Source organism: Nyctibius grandis, chromosome 26 (genome assembly GCF_013368605.1).
Source record: "Nyctibius grandis isolate bNycGra1 chromosome 26, bNycGra1.pri, whole genome shotgun sequence".
In the NCBI taxonomy this organism is placed as follows: Eukaryota; Metazoa; Chordata; class Aves; order Nyctibiiformes; family Nyctibiidae; genus Nyctibius; species Nyctibius grandis.
The window spans coordinates 5,004,823-5,025,492 of record NC_090683.1 but is presented as its reverse complement, the minus strand read 5'-3'; the positions used below and the strand labels follow the sequence as shown (position 1 = coordinate 5,025,492).

Sequence of the window (20,670 nt, the reverse complement as noted above, 5' to 3'; positions counted from 1 at the left end):
CTCTATGGTAACCTCTATGGTGCCAGGAGCAGCCCCGCGGGCCTCATGGTCCTCTGGAAGACCTCCAGGCCTCCAGCCAATCAGCGAGCACGGAGGGAGAATAACTAACCAATGACGACCCGCGTAGCGACAACTCCCTCCCGCCCCGTTGCGCTGTCCCGGATGTTGGAGGGAGGTGCTCGCGGGGTTTCAGCCAATGAGGAGAGCGGACGTTGTCCCAGGATGCCGCGCGCCGTATGCGGCGGCAGCCAATGAGCGCGGAGGACGCGGGGGGACACGGCAAGGTGAGCGGGGCGGGGGCGCCGCGCTCCCTTCACAGCCGCCGCCGCCGCAGCCCTGAGCGGACCCCGCGCAGGTGGGCCCCGCTCCCGGCCCCACCGCCCCGCTCCGGGCACCGCGGCCCCGCCGCCGGCAGCGGGGAGCGGCTCCGCCGGCCGCGGGGTAGCGCTGTGCCGGGGCGGCCGGCGGGGACGGCGCCCAGCCAGGCCATGCCCTTCATTGAGAGGCGGCAGCCGCGGAGGGAGCGAGAAGTGTCGGCCTCTCCGCTGGCCCCATGCATCCCCCGGGGCTTGGGCGGGCTCAGCTGGCCCTTGGCGGGAGGTTCAACCGAGTCAGGGAGGGGAAGGATGCGCAGGTCTGAGTCTGCCCTGGAAGGGGCCCAAAGGAGGATTAGGCGGGGGGGGAGGGCAGCCGGAGCCGTGCCTGGGGGCGATGGGGAAAAGCCTCGGGAAAGCCCGGGGACGTGGCTGCAGGCAGACATGTTGTGTGTCAGCCCCGAGAGGGGGGTGTTGGCTGGTGGCAGTAGCCTTGGGATTACAAATTCCTTTTTTTTTCTTTATTTGCATTAGGTTAAGCAAAATGCAGACTCCTTTGGCTCTCCTCAGCTCTCCAGCACTGGTAAGTCACCTTTTTTTTAAGAGGAGTATAATAATAATGGGGATATGTGATTGTGAAGCCTTTCTCTGTGGTGCCCAGTTCAAAACGCTGTCCTGGGCACCCTCAGCTGAGGTGGGGTCAGGTGGGGTTTGTTTTTACTGTGGATTTAACAAGGAGAGGAAACAAGGTGACCTCTGGTGACTGGAGGGTGATACCTACCATCTTAGTAGATGTGCAATGGACTGCAGGCCCAAGGGCTTCTCTAAAGAGAAGCTAACTGGTTGTTACAGAGATACTCAATTACCCCTTTCTTTCAAGGTATGAATTAGGAAGAAAATGAAACTATAATAATAACTGAGCTGATGTTGCAGCATGTGGTCTGTGGTACTGTTGCTCATGGACTTAATCCAACTGGCTAAAATAGAAGTATCCTGTGTTTGCATATGCTTTTTAGTCTTGTTTCATTCTTGAGATGTTTTAAAAAATTCTAAGACTGTTCTTCATAAAATATCTCCTCTTTTCTGAGGATTAGTGTGGGTGAATCCAATTAAAGAAGTTAATTGTCTGTGTTTTGCTTCAGTTCCGGTGCTGTCCCAGGGCTCTGGCCAGACCAGTTTCAGTGTCTGTTTTCAGCAGGCCTGAGGCTCAGACTGTACAGGTGAGACTCTTGTGTGGTAAACTGGGTCCTGTATTTCTGTGTTTGCTGCCTGTGATACGTGATGGTTCCTCCTGAGATGGAGGAGAAAGTTTGTCTATCAAGAGAATGGCTAGTACGGAGATGTTGCTTCTAGCCCAGATCAGTGATGGCTTAGCAAGCTTGGCTGATCTTGCTTTGCCTTGAGTAGAGGATCGTGTTGTATTAAACTTTGATATGTATGATTAAAAGTGTGTCACTAGCATGTTTCTTCTCCTGTATCCCACAGCCAGCTGGCGTTTCCCATCCACAGCTGACGGGCCGCCAGTTCCAAACCAGTGCCGTTTCCAGGGATATCGACACTGCTGCTAAGTTTATTGGTGCCGGTGCTGCCACGGTCGGGGTGGCTGGTTCAGGAGCGGGTATTGGGACGGTGTTTGGCAGCTTGATCATTGGCTATGCCAGGTAAGTGAGATGCCAGGCTAGCTTGAATTTATTCCCTTCTCCCAGCACTAAATTTAGTAGAGCTTTGGAATATATGTCCAGCTCTACATGTGTAGTGTATATAAGCAGATACTGCGTTTCACTGAAGCAATCCTCCTTGGAATATAAAATGGTTGTTACAATCCGTTATTCTATTAAAATAAATAAGAAAGCGCCTGGGTTGTTTGAATCCACCCTATACTTGGGAATAGTGCAGCTGCCCTGTGGAGCTCTGCCTGCCCCTAGAAGAAGTGAAGCACTAGCTGTTAGTGGGAACTGTTGCTTGGTACCACCAGGGCAGGTGAAACTAGCCTTCAGGGTTCACTGTGTCTGTGTCACTAAAACCAGGGAAAAATAATGGCTTGCTTGCTCCAGCCAGTGGCTGCCTGCCATCAAACTGGTTTGTGCTCCAAAATCCGTTGCTTATGTGGTGTAATCCTGGTTTTCTGTGATACGGGCTCTGGTTTGGGTATTTTTTTTCCTCACTGTGGATCTTTCTTTCTTCTTTCTTTCTCTGGTTTGTTTCCCCCTTCTTGTACAACATACAGGAATCCATCTCTCAAGCAGCAGCTCTTCTCCTACGCCATCCTGGGCTTTGCCCTGTCTGAGGCCATGGGTCTCTTCTGTTTGATGGTGGCATTCCTTATCCTCTTTGCTATGTGACAACTTCTGGTCCTGGCTGCGGTTTCCATCACTCTGTCCTCTGCGGTTTGAGTCCGCTTCCATGAGAGCGTTCCAGGCTGAAAATTAAAGAAAAGATTTCTCTAAATAAACTGGTGGCTTTATTTTTTTTTCTTTCTTTATTTTTTTTTATTATGTTCTGGTCCAGTGGTGGGGAAGTACTTGGGGAAACTGGTGTATTGGTCGAAGAGGGTAATGTTCCAGGTATGGGGGAACCCACTGATAAAGGAGAACAGGAATAAGAAATGGTGGTGGGAGGAAAACTAATGTGAAGTCAGCTGGATAAGAGAGGATGTTGTCTGAATTTTCTTTCACAAAGAGCTGTTTTCAAGGTCACACTATTCAGGTGCCTCCTCAAAGCATCAGTTTACACAAAGGACCACAGCTGAGTTATATTTCTTTCCCCCCTCCCCCAACAGTTACATGCTTCAGCTGTTTTAGAGATTGGAGTGTACTAGGGAGGAGCAATTCTAAAATCTAACCTGAATCTTGGACCTTGTGGTAAGACAGCTGTGCCTTTAAGGAAGGTGAGCACTGGGGGAGCTTGTCTGGTTATCTGCTTTAGGTAATTGAATTAATGCAGCTACTCTGTGTTCTTAAAGCCTCTGGAGCATGGTTGTGACCTCCCTGGGGGTATGAATGCGGTCCAGGAACTGCTCTGTTCCTTCACTTCTAAGAGCCGGGACACCCTGTGAGGGGAAGGGGGGTGAGAAGAATTTGACTCTTAAAAAACTGTCCCTGAGACTTGGAGAAATGTGGCTCTGAAACAAAAAAGAACTCAAGGGAGACTCGCTGGCTGAACTAAAGAGGAAGAATCCTACACCTGCAGCCAGGCTGGCTCCTGGGGACATGATGTGTAACACCCCAACAGTAATACTGTGCGTTGGGAACCTTCCCTGGGTGTTGACAGCAGGTTGTAGCTATTGGTGTGTCAGGCACTCAACATTTACTGTCTCAGGAAAACAACAGTTAGCTGTGTCTAAGCTAGTTACGTTTACTCTCCCTCACATGTACGAAACTGTGTGTGAATAACTTCTGTTGTATCTCTGGTAAAGCAGCAGTGACCTTGGAACTAAAATTGCTCACTTGTGGTTGCGCTACTACTGTAAGTAACTGAGTGTTTCTGGGCAGCTCTGGTGGGTGTTGGAGGGGTGAGATGGTCCTTGTAGGCCAGAAGCAGAGCTGCTGGTGTCCTGTGAGCCAGGGTAAGGGCTTCCCCCTCTCACACCACTCTGGGCGGGCTGTTCTGCTTCCTGACTCTTTCCTGGGGCTGGTGGGGTGAGACTGTGCACCCTGGGGAGGGCTTTGGGTGCTGCCTGAGGCCGTGGCCGTGCCTCAGTCCGGGCTGAAACGCTGCCCTGCTATGTCTCCCCGGGCTGCGGTGTGCTGACAGCAGCAGCCGCTTCCCAACAGAGCTTTTTCCACCCAAAAAAACCCAAATTAGCGTTTCTGCTGTCTTCAGTCCGGGAGACCTCCGCCGCGGCAGGGGGCGCGCTGCTCCCGGCGGTACACTCTAGCCCACGAAGAGGCGTGTCCGTGGAAGGGGCGCTCTGGCGCCGGAGGGAGACTCTATGGTGGCTGGGGGGCGTTTGCGCCGGTAGTAGGAGGGGGGAGCGGGGGAGGCGCCGCTCTGGCCGGCGCTCGGTGGTTGGAGGCGCGGGGCGGGGGCCGTTCTGGCCGGCGGACTCGCTGGTGCGGAGTCCCGGAAGCGGCGTTCCCCGAGGCCGGGCGCGGAATGGCGGAGAGTCCGGCCGCCGAGGAGGCGGCCCCGGCCGCGGTGCTGGCGGCGACGGGCAGCGGCGGCTCCTCGGCCGGCCCCGGCGGCGGCGCGGGGAGCCCCGGCGTCTTCATCCCCGCCGAACTGTGGGCGGCGGCGGGCTTCGGCGCTGCGACGCCGAGCGGCGGCGTCGCCCCGGGGAGCGGCGGGGCCCCCATCGCGGCGGCGGCGGCGGCCGCGGGGGCCGCGCTCCTCACGCACTCCGCCTTCTGGGACCCTACGGTCAGCGGCGACTGGGACAGCGAGCGGCCCAGCCCGGCCTGCCTCCTGCGGATCAAACGGTGAGCGAGCCGCTCTGCCCGGGAGCGGCGGAGCCTCCCGGGCCCGGCGGCTGAGCGGCGCTGCCGACAGCCGGCTTCCGTGGCGACCTGGGGGGTGGCTCCGGGCCTCGCCTCTGCCGGCCTTGTGGGGCTCCCCCGGGCCTAGGCAGCTGTGGGTTGGGGAGCCCCCGCCGCTCTGCCCCGGCTGCCCGGGCGGAAAGCGGGCCCGGTGCCGGGGCTCGTAACGCGGCAGAGACGCGTGGCTCGTCCCCGGCACCCTCGGGGCAGTAACTGCCCTCTGGGCCTCACCATCCCCTCAGCAACGGTCCTGGAGACAGGCCCCAGGGCTCTCCCGGGTTCGGGCCTGGGGACAGGCCCTGGTCCCCACCGTGCCTGGGGACTCTTCTTGCTCAGGTGCTTGGGTGAGGATGGAGTCTCACACCTCGCCTGCCCGGGAGCTGTGGACCCCTGTACCCCTATCCAGGGTCTCTTTCTCCATCTGCTGTTGCTGGGGCCTTTGACAGCAGAGCTCCTTGGCTCACGGCTCCGATCCTGCCCTTGGGATCTCTCGCTGCTCCCCCTGATGTGCTGTTAAACGGGGAGGGGAGCAGGCTCCTCGGTCCCCATCAGCAGTTGAGTTAAGATGTTTATCCCAAACCTGCCTGTAGCAATCCTCCTCCTTGGTGGTGCCCACTTGTTTGGCTGCTCTGACTCTTTAAAGGATCATCTGGTTAAGCCTGGCGTGTTGATAACCTTTGAGATAATGAACAATATGCTCTTGTATTGTTAGAAATGCTGGCACTGTTTCAACAAGTTCTTCCTCTTCCTTCGGAGCAAGTATCAGTGCCTGCCAGGCTCTTGCTCATCTTTGTTCTAGAGCTTATATAATGTCTTCCAAAGATGGCACCAGATATTTGGGCATTTTCCAATGCCAACACCGAAAGCACTGACTTCATAGCGGCAGGCAGGAAGGCGAGACTCTCGCGCTTGTTCTCACCTTGAAACCTCTCTGAGCTCTGGGTGGTTCCCCAATGGGAATGTCGAGCGGGAGCTTGTCCTGGAGCTCGGCGCGGCTCCGATCATGGGAGTGAGGTTTTTTGGCGATGAAAGGTAACGGGTGCCATTTGGTTTATCTGTGAACTGCACAGAGGTGTAGGCGATTTGTTGCTTTTCAGTTCCTTTAGTCCACGTTCCTAAGGAAGCAAGGCCATTGTGATCAAGTCCTTGGTCTGTACATCCTAACTACTCTTGAACCCACTGTCTGATTAAACCCAAATTTGTCAGAGCAGTAACGTGCCCAAAGGCAGTTGAGTCACGGTACGTTTGGGGAAAACAAATGACTGGATGTACGAAAGGATCCTGTACATAGCCTGAGCGTGAAGAGGGAAAACACTGGGAGGGAAAGTCATCCTTTAAACAACAAACTTCACCTAAGAGAACTTTTGAATGCCTACCTTAGGGGAAGTTTATGGTTGAAGTTGTACGTGTTGGAGCTGATCCATGGTAAAATAGAAGGCGGCAGGGAGTCAAGGTGCGCTTGGTCTGATGCCTCACGTGTTCATTCATTGGATGCTGCTTGTGCTCTTGAAATGTCTCAACTGCTTTTTGGGATAAATTGAAAGAGCTCAGCCAGAAAACAGTCAGAGGCAAGAGAAGAATGTCTAGCTCTTTATGAGTTGTAAGTTAAAAGTCTGTCTCTTTGCATCTGTGCACAGATTTGTCATCTAGAACGTTCCGGGCCTCGAGGGCTGATGAACACCAAGGGAGATCTTGACTAATTCCTGTTTCCTTTGTTCAGGGATATCATGTCCATTTACAAGGAACCACCCCCGGGAATGTTTGTTGTGCCTGATCCCCACGACATGACCAAGGTAAGAGGAGACTTGGAGCTGGGTCAACTTTCTGCTTCTCTGTATGTTGCTGTTGATGGTGACTTTTCCCGAGTGGAGTATTCCCTTAACATTTTGAGAGAAGTCAGGGTGAGTCTTGGAAGGGCATAATGAGGCTCCAGTTTTCTTGGTGACATTGAGATGGGCTGGATTTAAAACGGGAGGAGGCTCTCAAGGAAGCTGGCTCTGTGGAGAGATACCATCACAGGGATCTGAGGAGCTTGCACAGATAAAGCCAGCTCTGCTTTAGTGGCCCTGTGAAGCAGTGGGGTACTGATCCAGCTCGTTTCACCTGATGCTTGAAAACAATCAATAGAGCAGCTCAAAGAAGAGAGAGCTCCCTGGAAAGCTGTTGGCCATGGGGGGCTTCTCAGAGAGGCTGGAAATGAGGGACATCCGTTAGCCACAAGCAGTGCTGGAGTCTCTGTAATCTGCCTGCGGACACTGGAGATGTTTAATTGTTGTGAGCTGGCAGTGAGATGTGTCCTTGCACCCGGACCCTGTCCCGCTGTGGAGCTGCCGCCTGGTTCTCAGAGGTACCAGGGTCATATGCAGGTCTGACCCACGCAGCCGCTCTCACCGCATCGCCTCCAGCAGATCTCCCTAGGGAAGCAGGCATGGCTACGGCCTCTCCTGCCCCAGGTCTTCCACTCCTGGCTCTCAAGGTTTTCCAGGACTGGGAATTTCTGATTATGTCAGAGAGAACGCAGCGAGCTGGGAGGCAGAGATTGATCAAACAGTGTTCTTGATCCAGTGTGTTTCTTGGCTGGTGCTCTCCTTTCTCCAGCCAGCGTCACCTGGTCTGGCCGTGCTGGTTTCTGAGAGTTGGGTGTGCGTGGGTGTGAGGTTGCTTTGGTTTTTCCTCTGCTGCACACTTCTCCCACCCCCCTGACAAAGGTGGCATCCCCCAGATTCCCCCAAATTCCCCCCATGTAAGCGCCTGCCTGACTCGAGGCCCCTGGGTTTTTGGAGGTAGCACAAAGGGAGTGTCTCTGCACAGCCAGCTCTCACCTGAGGCACTTAGCTGCAGCTCTGGCTTCCCTCAGCGTTGGTAGCTGAGTGCCAAAATGCCCTTCAACGGAAATGTGGGTTTGTAGAACACCAGCCTTGGGGCTTTTAACTGCAATCCTGGGGAGGTAAGAGGATCATTAAAGGAGACTGCTTGGATCACTTGGGGAGTAAGCTTCCTTAATAGCCCAAAGGGAGTGGATTTCCTGGTATACAATTGGGATCTTTGAGGGTAATTAGCATGGAGAGAATAGAGTCTTAATTTCGGATCCTGGCAGAGGAAACTGAGTGATTGGTTTTAATAAGACCAAATCAACACGAGACCATAAAATTGAGGAACGCTGTAGTTTTGGCAGAAATTCTGAATTTTTTTTTTCTTTCTAAAATTAGATTTTTTTCATATTTGAAATCTTTATGTTTTTTTTTTTGAGCAGAGCTTACCAGCTGAACTGCGATTCAGTCTGGTTTGGAACTGCCTAGAGATGTATGGGAGGCAGCTGTTGTGGACTCTGGCCAAACCTTGCGCTGGAAAACCTGCTTTGCACATTGACTGTGGCAGAGGGGAGAGAAGTGCGCAGCAGTGGCTCTGGCTGACGAGGGAAGGAGGGAGGGTTAAGGATGGCCTGCACATGGTGTGTGCTTGTGGAAGACGCTGCCTCCGTGCTGCTGCCTGGGTGGAGATTTCTTTTGCCTTCGGTTGGCTTTGTTGAGGGTTTGACGGTGCTGCACAATTTTGAAGTGGTGCGCAAGACGGGCTTTTGTTTTCCAGATTCATGCATTGATCACAGGCCCATTTGACACGCCTTATGAAGGGGGTTTCTTCTTGTTCCTGTTTCGCTGTCCTCCAGATTATCCCATCCACCCACCAAGGGTCAAACTGATGACAACGGGAAATAACACAGTGAGGTTTAACCCCAACTTCTACCGCAATGGGAAAGTCTGCCTGAGTATTCTAGGGTAAGAGGAGACTTTGGCTGTTTTGGTGGGAAGTCAGGAGGTGGCTGCAGGCTCTATTCTGCCTCACGCATCCTTCTCAGCGCGTTGTGCCCTGATCTTGCCCCAGACGTGTGCTTGGATGCACCTTTCTGCTTCTGTGAAGTCGTGTACAGAATCAGAGTCGTAAAGCAGCACAAATTCCTCTACTGAAATAAAAGTCTAACTTGTCTTTAAAAGGAGCAGGGGAAGCCTGAAGTTCAGTGGACACTGCTGCTTTTCTTCTGCTTCCCCTTGCAGACCCTCGGCCCCAGCACTGCGTTTCTTCCGCTTTTGCGCTTTGCAGCCTGATCCTTGATGTTGTTTGAATGTAGGTTTTTGTGGTTTTAATTTCCTCTCTCTGTGTGGGTTTAAAAATAAATAAATAACATTAAAAGCCGCTAAGAACTTCCTTGAGAGGCATTTGACTGCTCTGGGCTTCCACCTACACATAGTATGCGGGGCGGAGCGGTGGGTGTAATGATTTACAAGCGCTGCTCCCATGCTGCCCGTTCAAACAGGCTCCGCTGCTGCAAATGCTTGTTATTCACCTGCTTAATTTTTAAACATGTGAAAGTCCTGGGTGATTGAATGGCTCTCAGGGCTGTGGTGTGATATTCCCAACCCCAGCTGTGACAGTTTCAGTTGCCAGTAAAGAAAGGCTTTTGCTGAGACTCTGGACTGGTACAACTGGGGTGTTAGTACGTAGCTCCTTCTGCTGCAGAGTGGTAGTAACTTCAGCCAGGTGAGGAGGGGGCTTGAATTGCTGTAGGGATTTGATCAACCAGCAAGAGTCTGAGCACCGATGTGGTTGTTAGACTGCCTTTGCTGGGATGGTTTCAGCAGTGCTGTGCACGTGCCACTGACACCAAAGTCAGTCCAAGTAGCTGATACCCATCGGCTGATAGATACTGGCCTCAGGGCTGGCAGAGAGATGTGTTGTGCTGGGAAACACCTTCTCAGCAGCTTCTTGATCCAGTGAGCTGGATGCCAACACCTGCAAAGCCCTGAGATGTGTAGGGCATGTCCATATCTCGGGGATCTGAACACCCAGCAGCTCCCACGCAAGCTGCCTTGTTGCTCTTGCAATTGTAGCCCTGGCACGGAAGCTAAATTATTGAAGAGTGAACAAAGAGCCTCGGCCTTAGCAGAAATGGGAAGCGCAGAGGGAGCTGCGAGCGAAAGGATTTAGGAAGAGCGTATGTGGGTCAGCGCATCCTTGTTCAGCTCACAGGGAGACAGGTCTGTATCTGGAACTAGGATATGAAGAGCAAGCAGCAGAACAGCTTTTTCTGCTTATGCTCTTCTGTGCAAAGGTTTTTGCTACCCTGTGTGTATGAAACGGGCACCTTGTTCCTATAGCAGAGCATCTGTTAGTGCTTTTGATGGCAGTCCTTGTGCTGAATGTCTGCATTACAGACTGCACAAGTGATGGTCTTGTTTGAGTCTTGAAAATCAGATTTCAGTTCCTAAGAGTTGTTGGTTTTGACTTAGGGTAGTGCTGGCAGCTTGTGCTGCTCCAGGCTGCTGTGCGAGATGATAGCCAGAGCTTTAAAGTGCCCTGTAAGATGCTCCTAAATGTGTCTTTTCCTCAACTCATGTATGATGCCCTGTGTGTGTAGCAGTGGAGTGAAGTTTACCAGCCTCTCTTGTCTTGCTCAAGCTAAAGTACTCGCTTCGTTGAGAGAATAAACTACTTTGACCCTGAAAACTTTCTCAGTGTCCAGTGCTTTCTATATCTGTAGCAGCTGTTTCTTTTCCTGTCGCTTTTCTGTGAGGTATAGGTGTGGTTTCCCCAGTTTTCTGGTCTTTGGTGGTTGGAGGGATGGCACTCACTGGGCCACTCCTGCATTGTTAATTGATGCTTTTCTGTTTTAATGCCTCAGCACTTGGACCGGGCCTGCATGGAGCCCAGCACAGAGTATCTCTTCAGTCCTCATCTCCATCCAGTCTCTGATGACTGAGAACCCCTATCACAATGAACCCGGCTTTGAGCAGGTGAGAATTTGAGGTGGATCATCTCTGGTTCTGCAGCTATTTGTCTCTTCCCTCCACACCTTGCTCCTGGTGGCAAATCCCATTCTAGAAATGGGGACAAAAGTAGGTTATGTCGCTTGGCTCCTTTCCAGCTTGCTCTGCCTCTAGTCAGAGCTTGAGGGGGAATTGCAAGCCAGCTCTGAACTGGAGGCTGCTTAGCTCACCTAAGTGTAAGGTAACAGAAGAACAAGAGGCATTCGAGAAGTTGCTGGGGAGATGGGATGGCTCTTCATTTCTCTGCTACACAACTCCTGAAATGGCTTCCTTGGCACATATTGTCACACGGAAACCAAACTGCTGAAGTTTTCATGGTCTCCAGCATCTCGGAGAGAGGCAGGTTTCTGTGCTAGCTTTATCAGTTGACCTGTCTCCACAGCTGTGTGAGTCGGAGGCTCTGGAGACACGTGAAATCTTGTCAGCTTTTCATTTGCAGGATAAATTAGCTCAGCATACACAGAACAGACAAAGCCGTAGTGGGTTCGTGCACCAGTGAAATTCATTGGGCCCGAGAGGGAGAGACGAAGAGCCATTGCAGTTGCGTGGACTCACTGGCCCAAATTCTCTTTCCAGGAGAGGCACCCTGGGGACAGCAAGAACTATAACGAGTGCATTCGGCATGAGACCATCCGGGTAGCAGTGTGCGACATGCTGGAAGGAAAGTGTCCCTGTCCTGAGCCATTACGGTATGGAAAGGAGGCATGGAGGGAGCATAAGGAAGTGGGTGTGGGGAAGCAGAATAAACTTCTCTGGCTGCCCTTCCTGAAATCCTGAGGGTTGCTTCAGGGAAGAGCAAGTCTTAAACTTTCCCTGGTCCCCTGAAGCGGGTAGCTGCATCTGTGTGGTGCTCAGGAGCTGTGCGTTGACAGAGGCTGTGTTAATGCACACAATGGCTGCATCCTCTGACTTGTGTTTGAGAATAAACGTGCCTTGTCTTATGGGGAAAAAAAAATCTCAGAGGGAGGGGAGCACAGCTGTGGTGGAAACATGTGCAGAATCTCTTCAGCTGCAGTGATGCCACAGTTTGTTTTGCTCTGTGTCCTGCCTCGCTGTGCCCTGTTAGTAGTCTGGGATGCCCTGTATGGGTGGGAGTTCAGTGGGATGGGGTGACCCTGGCTGATGTGACCATTGTTAACGCTCATTTTGTGCTGACTGTTTGCGCTCTCGTCATGTTCAGGGGCGTAATGGAGAAATCCTTCATGGAATACTACGACTTCTATGAAGGGGTGTGTAAAGAGAGACTTTATCTCCAAGGACAGACGATGCAGGTGGGTGGCAGACAGTTTTCTTGTTGATAACACACTGCCTTAGATAAGGGTGTGTGATTAGGGACAAACAACAACGTGCAGAACATAAGGGGTACATGGGGTGGATCTGGATCTTTTCTATGAACTGTATGTTCCAATTTTGAATCGTGAAACTGAGACATTCCTGTGGATAAAACACTGCCTTCCCCAAGTTCAGAGTATGCACACAGTGTTTTCAAGGCTGTTTGACTTCTCAGGGTGCTGGACTTGAGCCACTCTCCAGGCAAGCAGGTACTTCCTTCAGCAGTGGAACCGGTACAGCTTGCTTTCATGTGGATTTGGTGTTAAGCAGGGAGGGCACATGCCGGTTATCCAATGCTGGTGGCAACTGAACTCCATTGCAGTATTTTCCTGTTGGGTCACTGCTAGAATTTCTCTTTTTTCTGAGGTTCCTTTGCTCATACAGCAGATAGGATCTTTTCTCTGACACTCCTTGTTCTGGCAGATGAGATTGAAAGTGGCTGACTGAGTCAGAAGTCACTGGAGGAGGAAGGGGTGGGGGAAGAGTGACAATACGGCAGACACACATCTAGACAGGTTGAATAGAGGAGCTTGTTTCTGCAGGGAAGTAGACTTTAAAGAATAGATTGCCAAGCTATTTGCATAGGAACAGATGTGTCTTCCTCCCTCATCAGCCACCTCTTGTCTGACTCATTGAGAAATTCCACTTCTAAGAAAAGATGGAGGTGGTTGATTTAATGATCTTGTGTCTCTGAGCCCTTTTTTCCTGTCAGTGCCTTCACTGGCTGTGTAATTCATAAATTGAAAGCACTCCCAAAGCAGCAGAGTTGATGTTTGGAGTGAGAAATTCCCATAAGGAAGGTCTGTGCCTGCAGAGAGTACTGAACTGCAGGCTCTGTGGTGAAGTTTGGTGACATTAGAGGATTGTCAGGTGTGGGCTGCTCTTGTTTCCTCTTCAAGGAGCCAGAGCTCAGTTGCTTTCTCCGTGTGTTTATGAACTGTGGCCTGGGTCTGTGTTGTGTTCAGTTCCCAGAGGCAGTGACTGCCATGGTCTGTTTTCTGCTCACTTGTAAATAGTAGTGCAGGAAGCATGAACACAACGTGCTGGAGAGATGACATCGTTGTCTTCATTACCCTGTATTTAAAATGGTGTCACTGCAGGCTGAATATCAGTTGAGTGCTTGCCAGATGTGCTGTCTTGTTAACTCTGGGACCACATGTTGGCTTGTACCAAAGATTCCCATCAGATAGGACAGCGTAACTCCACCACCACCTTATATAGCCCTGGCAATGTGTCTTTGACCTGGGATGGGGATAAAAGCAGCAAATGTTAAATAATCTCCAAAGACTTTCTGCCTTTGACTTGGCTACATCTCAGGGGGGGCCTTGATTTAAAATCAGAATTGTGATGTTTTCATTAGGAAAGGGTCTGTAGCACTACTATAGAGTGTGGTCAAGTCTTTGGCCTCTGGATTTTAAGGGGTTTCATTTGTAATGTTTTTCCTGCCTCCTTGTAGCAGGCCTGAGACCAAATCTTTGAAATAGTTTACTTCCTCAAAGCTGTTAGTAGAAATCCAGCCCACGTCTGCCTGGCCTTTCAGCTGTTTGTGGAGTTTGTAAGGTTTCCTGAAAGAGACTCCGAACAGAAATTATCTTCAGTCTTCAACCCCTGCCATGACAGCGGAAAGTTTAGGGGCCTCTCTGTCATGAGATGGGATTTAACCCTTAAGTCTTTGACCATTTGTTGCCCAATTCCTACGCAGCTTTTTTCTTTCTGCCCTTTGCCAGAAGGATAATGGTCTGTATTAACAGGCTTATCTATGGTTTTCTTCCAGGATCCTTTTGGTGAAAAACGAGGCCACTTTGACTATCAGTCCCTATTAGTGCGTTTGCAAGGAATTCGGCAGAAGGTGCAAGAGAAACACCAGCAGGAGAATACAGAAATAGACTCTGAGAGCAGCTCCTCCGAGACAGAGACAGACACTCAAGGGTGCTCTAAAGCTTAGAGCTACGCTAACAGTGGAGAGGCCAAGCCATGGGGATGTTCTGTCTTCACACTCTAGAGTACCCCTGACAGACTCGACAACCAAACCAATGCCAGAGCGGAGAAAACTGCGGGATATCTTCTGTCTCCCTTTACTGCTCTGGTGGGTAACGCTGAATGAGAAGACTTCACGCTAGACAAAGCCAAGCTTGTGACAGGCTACTCTTAAAAGGTACTTACTATGCTAGAAAGCCAGAGCATGTGGCATCAGGTTATTTTTTGGAAACACCTACACTGGTCGTTTTTTTTTGGTTTTTTTTTTGTTTTTTTTTCTTCCATTTAATTAAAGAATGACATCTAGACCGCGAATCCTCTTTACAGCTTTTCTGTTCCTAGACAGTGAGCCCTTCCCTGGGGCCGTGCTGAACGTGGAGCTGTAGCTGTGGGAGCGCTTTGAGTCCAGGCTATGACAGGGCCCACGCACCGTGTGCCGGGGCAAAACCTTCTTGTGTGGGTTGGGAGAGATGGAGCCTCTCTGCTCGGTGGAGCCCATCTACCTGATGTCTTTCTTCTAGACACTGTTCTAGACAGACCAAAGATAAAGAGCAGTGGTGGAATCTGGGCTCCTTTTCGAAAGCTTTACTCAAGCCCTGGGTGACTTCGTCCATTGAGGCGCAAAAGGGGCAGATGAAAGGTGGAAACTGCAAGAATCCGTAAGTTGAGTGCAGGTGTGTTCACCCTGGCGTTTTGGGGGAGGGAGGGTGAGAAAATCATTGGTCAGAGGTGGGGGGAGCACCTAAAAATAAGTCTAGTTTGTGTATGATTTTGTTAAGGTGTTAATTTCAATTTAGCATTCTAGAAATATTCTATTCTGGCTGCTCTGAACGGAGCTGTTTTGTTTCCTTAACTGAAGTACTCTCTGCTTTCCACCTCTCTATTCAGTGTAGTATTTTATTTTCCTCCCCTCTTCCACCTGCCACCTCACTCCCATCTGCTACCTTGGTCCATCAGATTGACACGCTAGAATAAGGGGCAATTCTAGCTCAGGAAGCCACTGTTTGGGTGGAGTTCTTCGGAGGCGTACGCCTTGTTACTGACAAATTCCTTTGCCAAACTTGCCCGAGTATCCTAAAGTTTAACACTTCAGTGCTTTGAACGTTTTAAACAGCAGCTTTTTACTGTGAGCGAAGGGCGGCCTTTCGGAGAGGTGTCTGCTGGCTGTGAGTGCCATTACATCAAAGATGTATTCAGTGTAACTTGGGTGGAGGTGAACTACCCAGTTTCTCCAGGTGAATGAGCCTGGTGAGGATTGATTGGAGCAGTATCAGGTTTTGTTGATAAAGAGCTTAATATTTTTTTTTTTAATTTTATTTTTATGGGAGCTTTGATAGAAAGCTAAGCACAAAGTTGCACATTGTCCTGGGCCCTCTCCCAGTTTCCTTAAACACCTCCCTACCAGCTTGGCCCTGTTTCAGACTCCTGATGGTGGTGGGAGAACTTCCAATGCAGTCATCTTTGTTCTAACAAAAGCGCAGAATAGAGGGGCCAAGAGCCCCCCGCCGTGCGCTGTACAGAAAGGCAATGCCCCATGTGTCACTGAATTATTTTGTCTCTGTGATTTATCTGAACTCTTGCAGAACTCAGAAGCCTGCACACTGTTGCTCTGAAAAGCTGAAAGGTGGAACCATTTCTGAATTGTTAAGGTGCCGTTTAACAACTTGGGAACCTTTTTTCCCTTTAGCAAGCAAACTCCCCTGGGTCTGTCATTGGCTTGATTTAGACTTAAACCCTGTCTTCCCTTGAGGGAAAGCTGAACTTACACAGGACTCACTCAACACATACACCAGACTGACGATAAATACAGCGGTGTTCACCTTGAAACGAGGTCTCAGGGAGGCAGCGGGGTCTCCCGAGAAGTCATGAGCCGTGTGCTACTTTACCGCCTCTTTAATCCATTGTAAATGTCACGTTGTTTGTCACCCTTCGGTAGCATTGTGGGTAGAGCTGTGCCTCCGCTGCCTTCCCGAGGCAGAGCTGGGTCTGCAGTTTGTGATGCATGTGGCGTTACCATCCACCGAGACAACGGAACAAGAAAATGCCTTATTGTGGACACTATTCACCTAACTAGCATGTGGCTGTAAAAGAGAAGTATTAGTTTTATAGCTCTAATGTTGTCTGTCTTACCATTTCTGAATGTTTCCATTTCAAAGTGACAATCCTCAAATGACTGCTCTAGGCAGAGATGTTTAGCAACAGATTTCTAGACCTAATTGAGTTGAAATATATGCACAAGAGTCACTCTAAGATACCTTGTTTATATACTATTGTACATAAGATTTTTTTTTTTGTGCAATAAAGTTTGTTTTGGCAGAATCTAGACTGTGGTACTCCTTAGTGGAACGACGACTCGTTCACAGAGCAGAGAGGACTACAGAACAGTTTCTCACTGTCACTGCTGGCTCCCAAGATTCTTTAGCCAGAGGCACATTTGCATCCTCCAAGACTGCAGTTGCAATAGCAGCTCAGATAATTTTCCTCTTGCTGTGACAAGGTAATTAGTTGTCTGTGGGGTTTCCACCCACAACAGAGGAGAAAATTCAGAGGTAAGCAAGTCTGAATCAATCCTATTAAACTTTTCAAGCTAGACACTTTTTACAAAACTTTTATTTCAAGCCCACTGTCCCTGTGTTTCAGGTGATATGCAAATAACCTCACAAGAAGAATTATATACAGGCATGGAACAAGTAGCAGTCAAGGTATTGCCTCCTTGGCTTCCTCTGGCGTGATTTCCTGAGAGTACAGCTCTGTAAAGAGCGCAGGCAGCCAGTACTGAGGTTCTCCTGCTGCCTGCGTATCCAGCCAGGCCATTCCCTCCTTCAGCAAGTGTTCCTATGCAAACAGAGCAGAAACTGTGAGTGAAACTGAACTAAATGGCTAAGCAGCCATTCCCAATAGCGGCCTGACCCCACATTTATTCTAGGGTAAGGGAGGGTGCAGAACTTGGGCTACAATAATTTTTACTCAACTTGACTGGGAGAAATGTAGTTCAACCATCCAGTCATGCCCACCATGCACATTTACGCAGGACCTGAGCTAACAAGGTTCAAGTTTTAATGGAGGTCAGTGAAGCCGCAGGAATATCTGCAGCTTCTGAGATGCTGCTTTCCTCAGTCTACGTTTATGCATTGTGTTCTGCCTTTGGTCTACCAGCTAGTGTAGGAGCCCCTGGGCATGCTGTGCTAACCCAGCCCCAGCAAAGCGTCTGCTGCAGAAGCAGTCACCCTACACCATCACTGAACTCCACTGTGCACAAGAGACCTTCGTACATACCAGCACTTGCTTTGCACGTTCTGTCTCCCACTTCAGGCTGGACCTGATCTCACTGACTGTTACATAGCCCTTTTTCTGAAATGAGAAGAAAAATACTGTGTGCTTATGGTCAAGACTTCAGTCCATAGTTTAGATGAGTGTGGACAGTTTCACCTACAGGCCTGGTCTAATCACAGTTCCCTGTCACAGAGACGATAAGATTCTTTCAAGCTGGTTGTATTTTAAAGTCTCCTGGCTCAATACCTCTGCCAGCTGCAAGACGACGGTGTGATCCATGTTCAGTTCAGCTGGGACAGACTGGATCAGATACGTTCCACCAACAGGGATAATCCCAAAGCCATTCCCCAAGACCTTCAGTTTCTTGATTGCACGAAGGAGATCATCCCTGCGAAGCAGAGTTCAATGCAAGGCTTTAAAGCAAGAGCCTCTCTCAAACTGCAGGCTATGTTCTGTAAATGAGGAAGACTTGACATGCAGAAGCTATGAGCAACAACAGCTCCTACGAGCTTGCTGCAATTTTAGGTGATCAACAGCTGAAAAGAATTTTTATAAAGCAATTCAGAATGAGTTTGCATATCTGTGTCCCCCTCAGAACTGCAGACTTGCATTAGAGACACACTTGTAGCTCCTGAGCTGCAAGTGTTAAACTTTAAGATTCAGCCCCAATTAGTGATCAGGGTGAGTTGTGCCCTAAAATCTGCTGCTGTAATGACACCTATCAGCCCCTGCCTTACAGCTCAGGAGACCACAGCAGCTTCAGCAGACTGTAGCAGTAAGAGAGCTGGATTGGCAGGGGACTAATGGTCTCCAGCTCAAGGCAACAGTCCTTTGTGCCTTAGGGCTCCCAGGGAAAGCACACTGCTGCTTTCTGAAATGGTGAAGTCATTAATTGTGGATCACGTGTAAGTGGCCCCATTGCCAGAAGTTAAATTTGGAGTCCAATTAACAGCAGCACCTTCAAGTGCTGCTGAGATCAGTCACTCCCTTTTCTTCCCCAAATGCTACTTGATTCCCATTTCCTGTAAGACACGGACACTCACTGGCTGACATCCTGAGCAAACTTCCCCCTTCCCTTCAGCACTTGCTGATGAAGTTCTTCCAGTGTGATCAGACCTAGGAGTCAACAAAAGGGACAGGAAAGCATTAACTGCACAGCAAGAAAAATACAGCAGCAAGAGCAGTCCAGGGTTCTTTGTGCGTTTGCCACTGGCTCACCCCTGCCTCCCCTTTTACAAGCGGCAGTTGATTGTTTGCAGTATCAAGCCCTGGGTGAGATAAGCACCGAGTTACTTCTGTTCCCAGAACAAACATACAGCAGTCAGCTGCTGCCTTCTCCCACAAATGTATTGGACTCAAGTTTCAACTGGCTTTGCTGTAGCCCATTCCTGGTTTCAAATTGCCCTTTTGGAGTGAAGAACATCTACTCTCTTTTCATTAGGCACTTATCACTGGTATTCCAACTCTTCTGGATATTGCTGTGATCCTTCAGAGACAATCTTACTGCCAGGCTCAAAGCAGTAACTTATCAATTTCATCCTCCTTCACGATTGTCATCAATCCCTACTCCTTCCCCGTGACACTGAGTTATAGTTTTGTTAACTATCAGGGCAGAGCTGGTTGATTTCTGTAGAAATCAATGAAGGCGAGTGATTACCACGGATGTAGCTGCAACATACTGTAGAAACAAAACAAGGCTTTTTGGGGACAGTGAAGACAAAGCTGCCATCTCAGTAATTTGTGAAATCTAGTAAGGAACACTCCACTGAGCCACGCGACTCGTTTTCGACAGGGAAAAGGTATGCTCCCACTGTTACCTCCTAGGAACCAGACACGGTCAGATCCTCACCTCCATTCCTGTGTTTCAGTGCCAGGCAAACTTCAATGATCTGCACACCCAGTTCATAGTAAAAGTCTCCAACTCCCAGCATCTCTGACCAGAATCCTTTACCGGCTGTGAAGTGAGAAAGGGAAGTGATTGGACCATGGGCAAAAACATCCTTCCTTAACAACTACTGGTGCGAAGCAGACTGCTCGCAAACCTCGCTGAGGACTCAGATCTGTCAATGAAGAGTCTCCAGGTTGGTCACCTCCACCTGTTTTCCCCCACCCAAAAGTACATCACACCAAGTCACCAGCCCCAAGAATCAAAACACCATCAGCTTTCCTCAAGGAAACTTCAGCTTCACTGCGAGCTGTTCACAGTACGAGAACAGCGAGAGGAATCCTTCGTTGTTAACCCCGGTGCCTGTTCCTCACATGCCAAAGGATCCACTCCGATCGTGGCACACATATCCTGGAACTGGACCCGGAACTCGGGGTTTTTCCGGATCTCTTGCTTGTGTTTGCTGGCAAACTCTTCTAAGTTGGTCTTAAACATGTCCAGCTGCTTAGACATCTAAAAGAGAATTGCAGAGAGGCGTTTCTGTCTTAACACTTATTTAATTCATTTTTTTCTGTAAACACAGCCCCAACAGGCACTAAGTGAGCAGAGCCCTCACGAAACACTCAGGTCCCTGAAGTGCTGCCTACCCAGTGGTCTTAAAGGAAGGAAACAAGATAAAAATCGCTCGATGGAATCAGAGTTCTGCACACATACACTTTTAACACTGAATACAAACCAGTATCAGTGGAGATAAGGCAAAGGGCTGTTCTGAACCAAGAGCCAGGCTCAGGACGGGGGCAGCAGTTGTTCTGCGATGTACATGGGGCAGAAGCAGTTCTACAGAAATGAGATGTTGCGGAGGTACTGAGAAGGGAGGCAGAGCAAACAGGGCAGGGGTGGGTCTCCCACCTGGGCCAGCTGGTCTTCGGCCAGGACCGTCCCTCGCTCCTTGTACTTCGCCTGAGGGAGGAGAACGGGATGATGGAGACAGTGCTGGAGGGCAGGCGAACCAGAGACCAAAACCGGACGAGGGGAATGCTCCTTAAAGAGGGATGAACCACGAGGACCCGGTGCCCTGGGCAAGCGGGGAGGCTGCCAGGAAGCTCGGGGCACCCTGGGCTGGGAGCGGGGCTGGCGCCGGCAGATGTGAGGACGGGGATGGCCCCACACCCCGCTGGGAACCCCCCCCCAACAGGCCCGGTGGACCCTGGCAGCTCCCCACCCGAGACCGGTGGGGTCTGGCACCCTTCCGGGGCCTGCCAATCTCCGCCATGGGGTACCGGCACCCCTCATGCGGGCCCGGTACCTCCCCCCACGGGCCCGGTGGGTCCCGGTGCCCCTTCCACGGGCCTGACACCCCCCCACGGGCCGGGCCCGTCGCCCACGGGTCTGGCACCCCCCGTCCCCAGCGGGGTCCCGGCGCCCCTCACCTCCGCGAGCTTCTTCTTGGCGATCGCGCCCGCGCCCACCCCTCGCCGGTGCATCCCGGCGCCGCCGCCCGCCGCGCGTCGCCTGACGTCATCTCCCCGCGACGGGCGGCGTGACGCATGGCAGGGGGCGGGGCTTCCCTCCGGGGTGATGGGACCCACCCG

General features: G+C 50.8%; 3 protein-coding genes across 5 annotated transcripts; 2 read left to right on the top strand and 1 right to left on the bottom strand.

Moving 5' to 3' along the window:
- The first annotated feature begins 221 nt into the window (after window positions 1-221).
- Window positions 222-2,766, top strand: ATP5MC1 (ATP synthase membrane subunit c locus 1). Of its 2 annotated transcripts, none has more exons than XM_068418693.1 (5): window positions 222-355; window positions 849-897; window positions 1,457-1,534; window positions 1,800-1,975; window positions 2,542-2,766. In XM_068418693.1, exons 1-5 carry the CDS (start codon window positions 237-239, stop codon window positions 2,654-2,656), a joined length of 537 nt encoding a protein of 178 aa, XP_068274794.1. In that variant the 5' UTR covers window positions 222-236; the 3' UTR covers window positions 2,657-2,766. The 2 variants fall into 2 exon arrangements, with proteins under 2 accessions (XP_068274794.1, XP_068274793.1); XM_068418692.1 differs by lacking the exon at window positions 222-355 and adding an exon at window positions 461-634.
- A 1,643-nt stretch (window positions 2,767-4,409) lies between these two features.
- UBE2Z (ubiquitin conjugating enzyme E2 Z) lies at window positions 4,410-16,230 on the top strand. 2 transcript variants are annotated; one of them, XR_011049771.1, is made up of 8 exons: window positions 4,410-4,732; window positions 6,510-6,582; window positions 8,378-8,565; window positions 10,467-10,578; window positions 11,188-11,300; window positions 11,792-11,882; window positions 13,718-14,098; window positions 14,442-16,230. XR_011049771.1 is itself a non-coding variant. In XM_068418678.1 (7 exons), the coding sequence occupies exons 1-7, from the start codon at window positions 4,410-4,412 to the stop codon at window positions 13,886-13,888; spliced, it is 1,071 nt and encodes a 356-aa protein (XP_068274779.1). In that variant the 3' UTR covers window positions 13,889-14,235. The 2 variants fall into 2 exon arrangements, 1 of the variants encoding a protein (XP_068274779.1); XM_068418678.1 differs by lacking the exon at window positions 14,442-16,230 and having other exon boundaries at window positions 13,718-14,235.
- Window positions 16,231-16,512: 282 nt separating this feature from the next.
- On the bottom strand, window positions 16,513-20,590 carry SNF8 (SNF8 subunit of ESCRT-II). The gene is made up of 8 exons (XM_068418775.1): window positions 20,509-20,590; window positions 19,988-20,038; window positions 19,453-19,591; window positions 19,043-19,147; window positions 18,237-18,309; window positions 17,440-17,581; window positions 17,197-17,271; window positions 16,513-16,755 (listed from the first exon to the last, which is right to left on the bottom strand). Exons 1-8 carry the CDS (start codon window positions 20,560-20,562, stop codon window positions 16,618-16,620), a joined length of 777 nt encoding a protein of 258 aa, XP_068274876.1. The 5' UTR covers window positions 20,563-20,590; the 3' UTR covers window positions 16,513-16,617.
- Window positions 20,591-20,670: the final 80 nt, after the last annotated feature.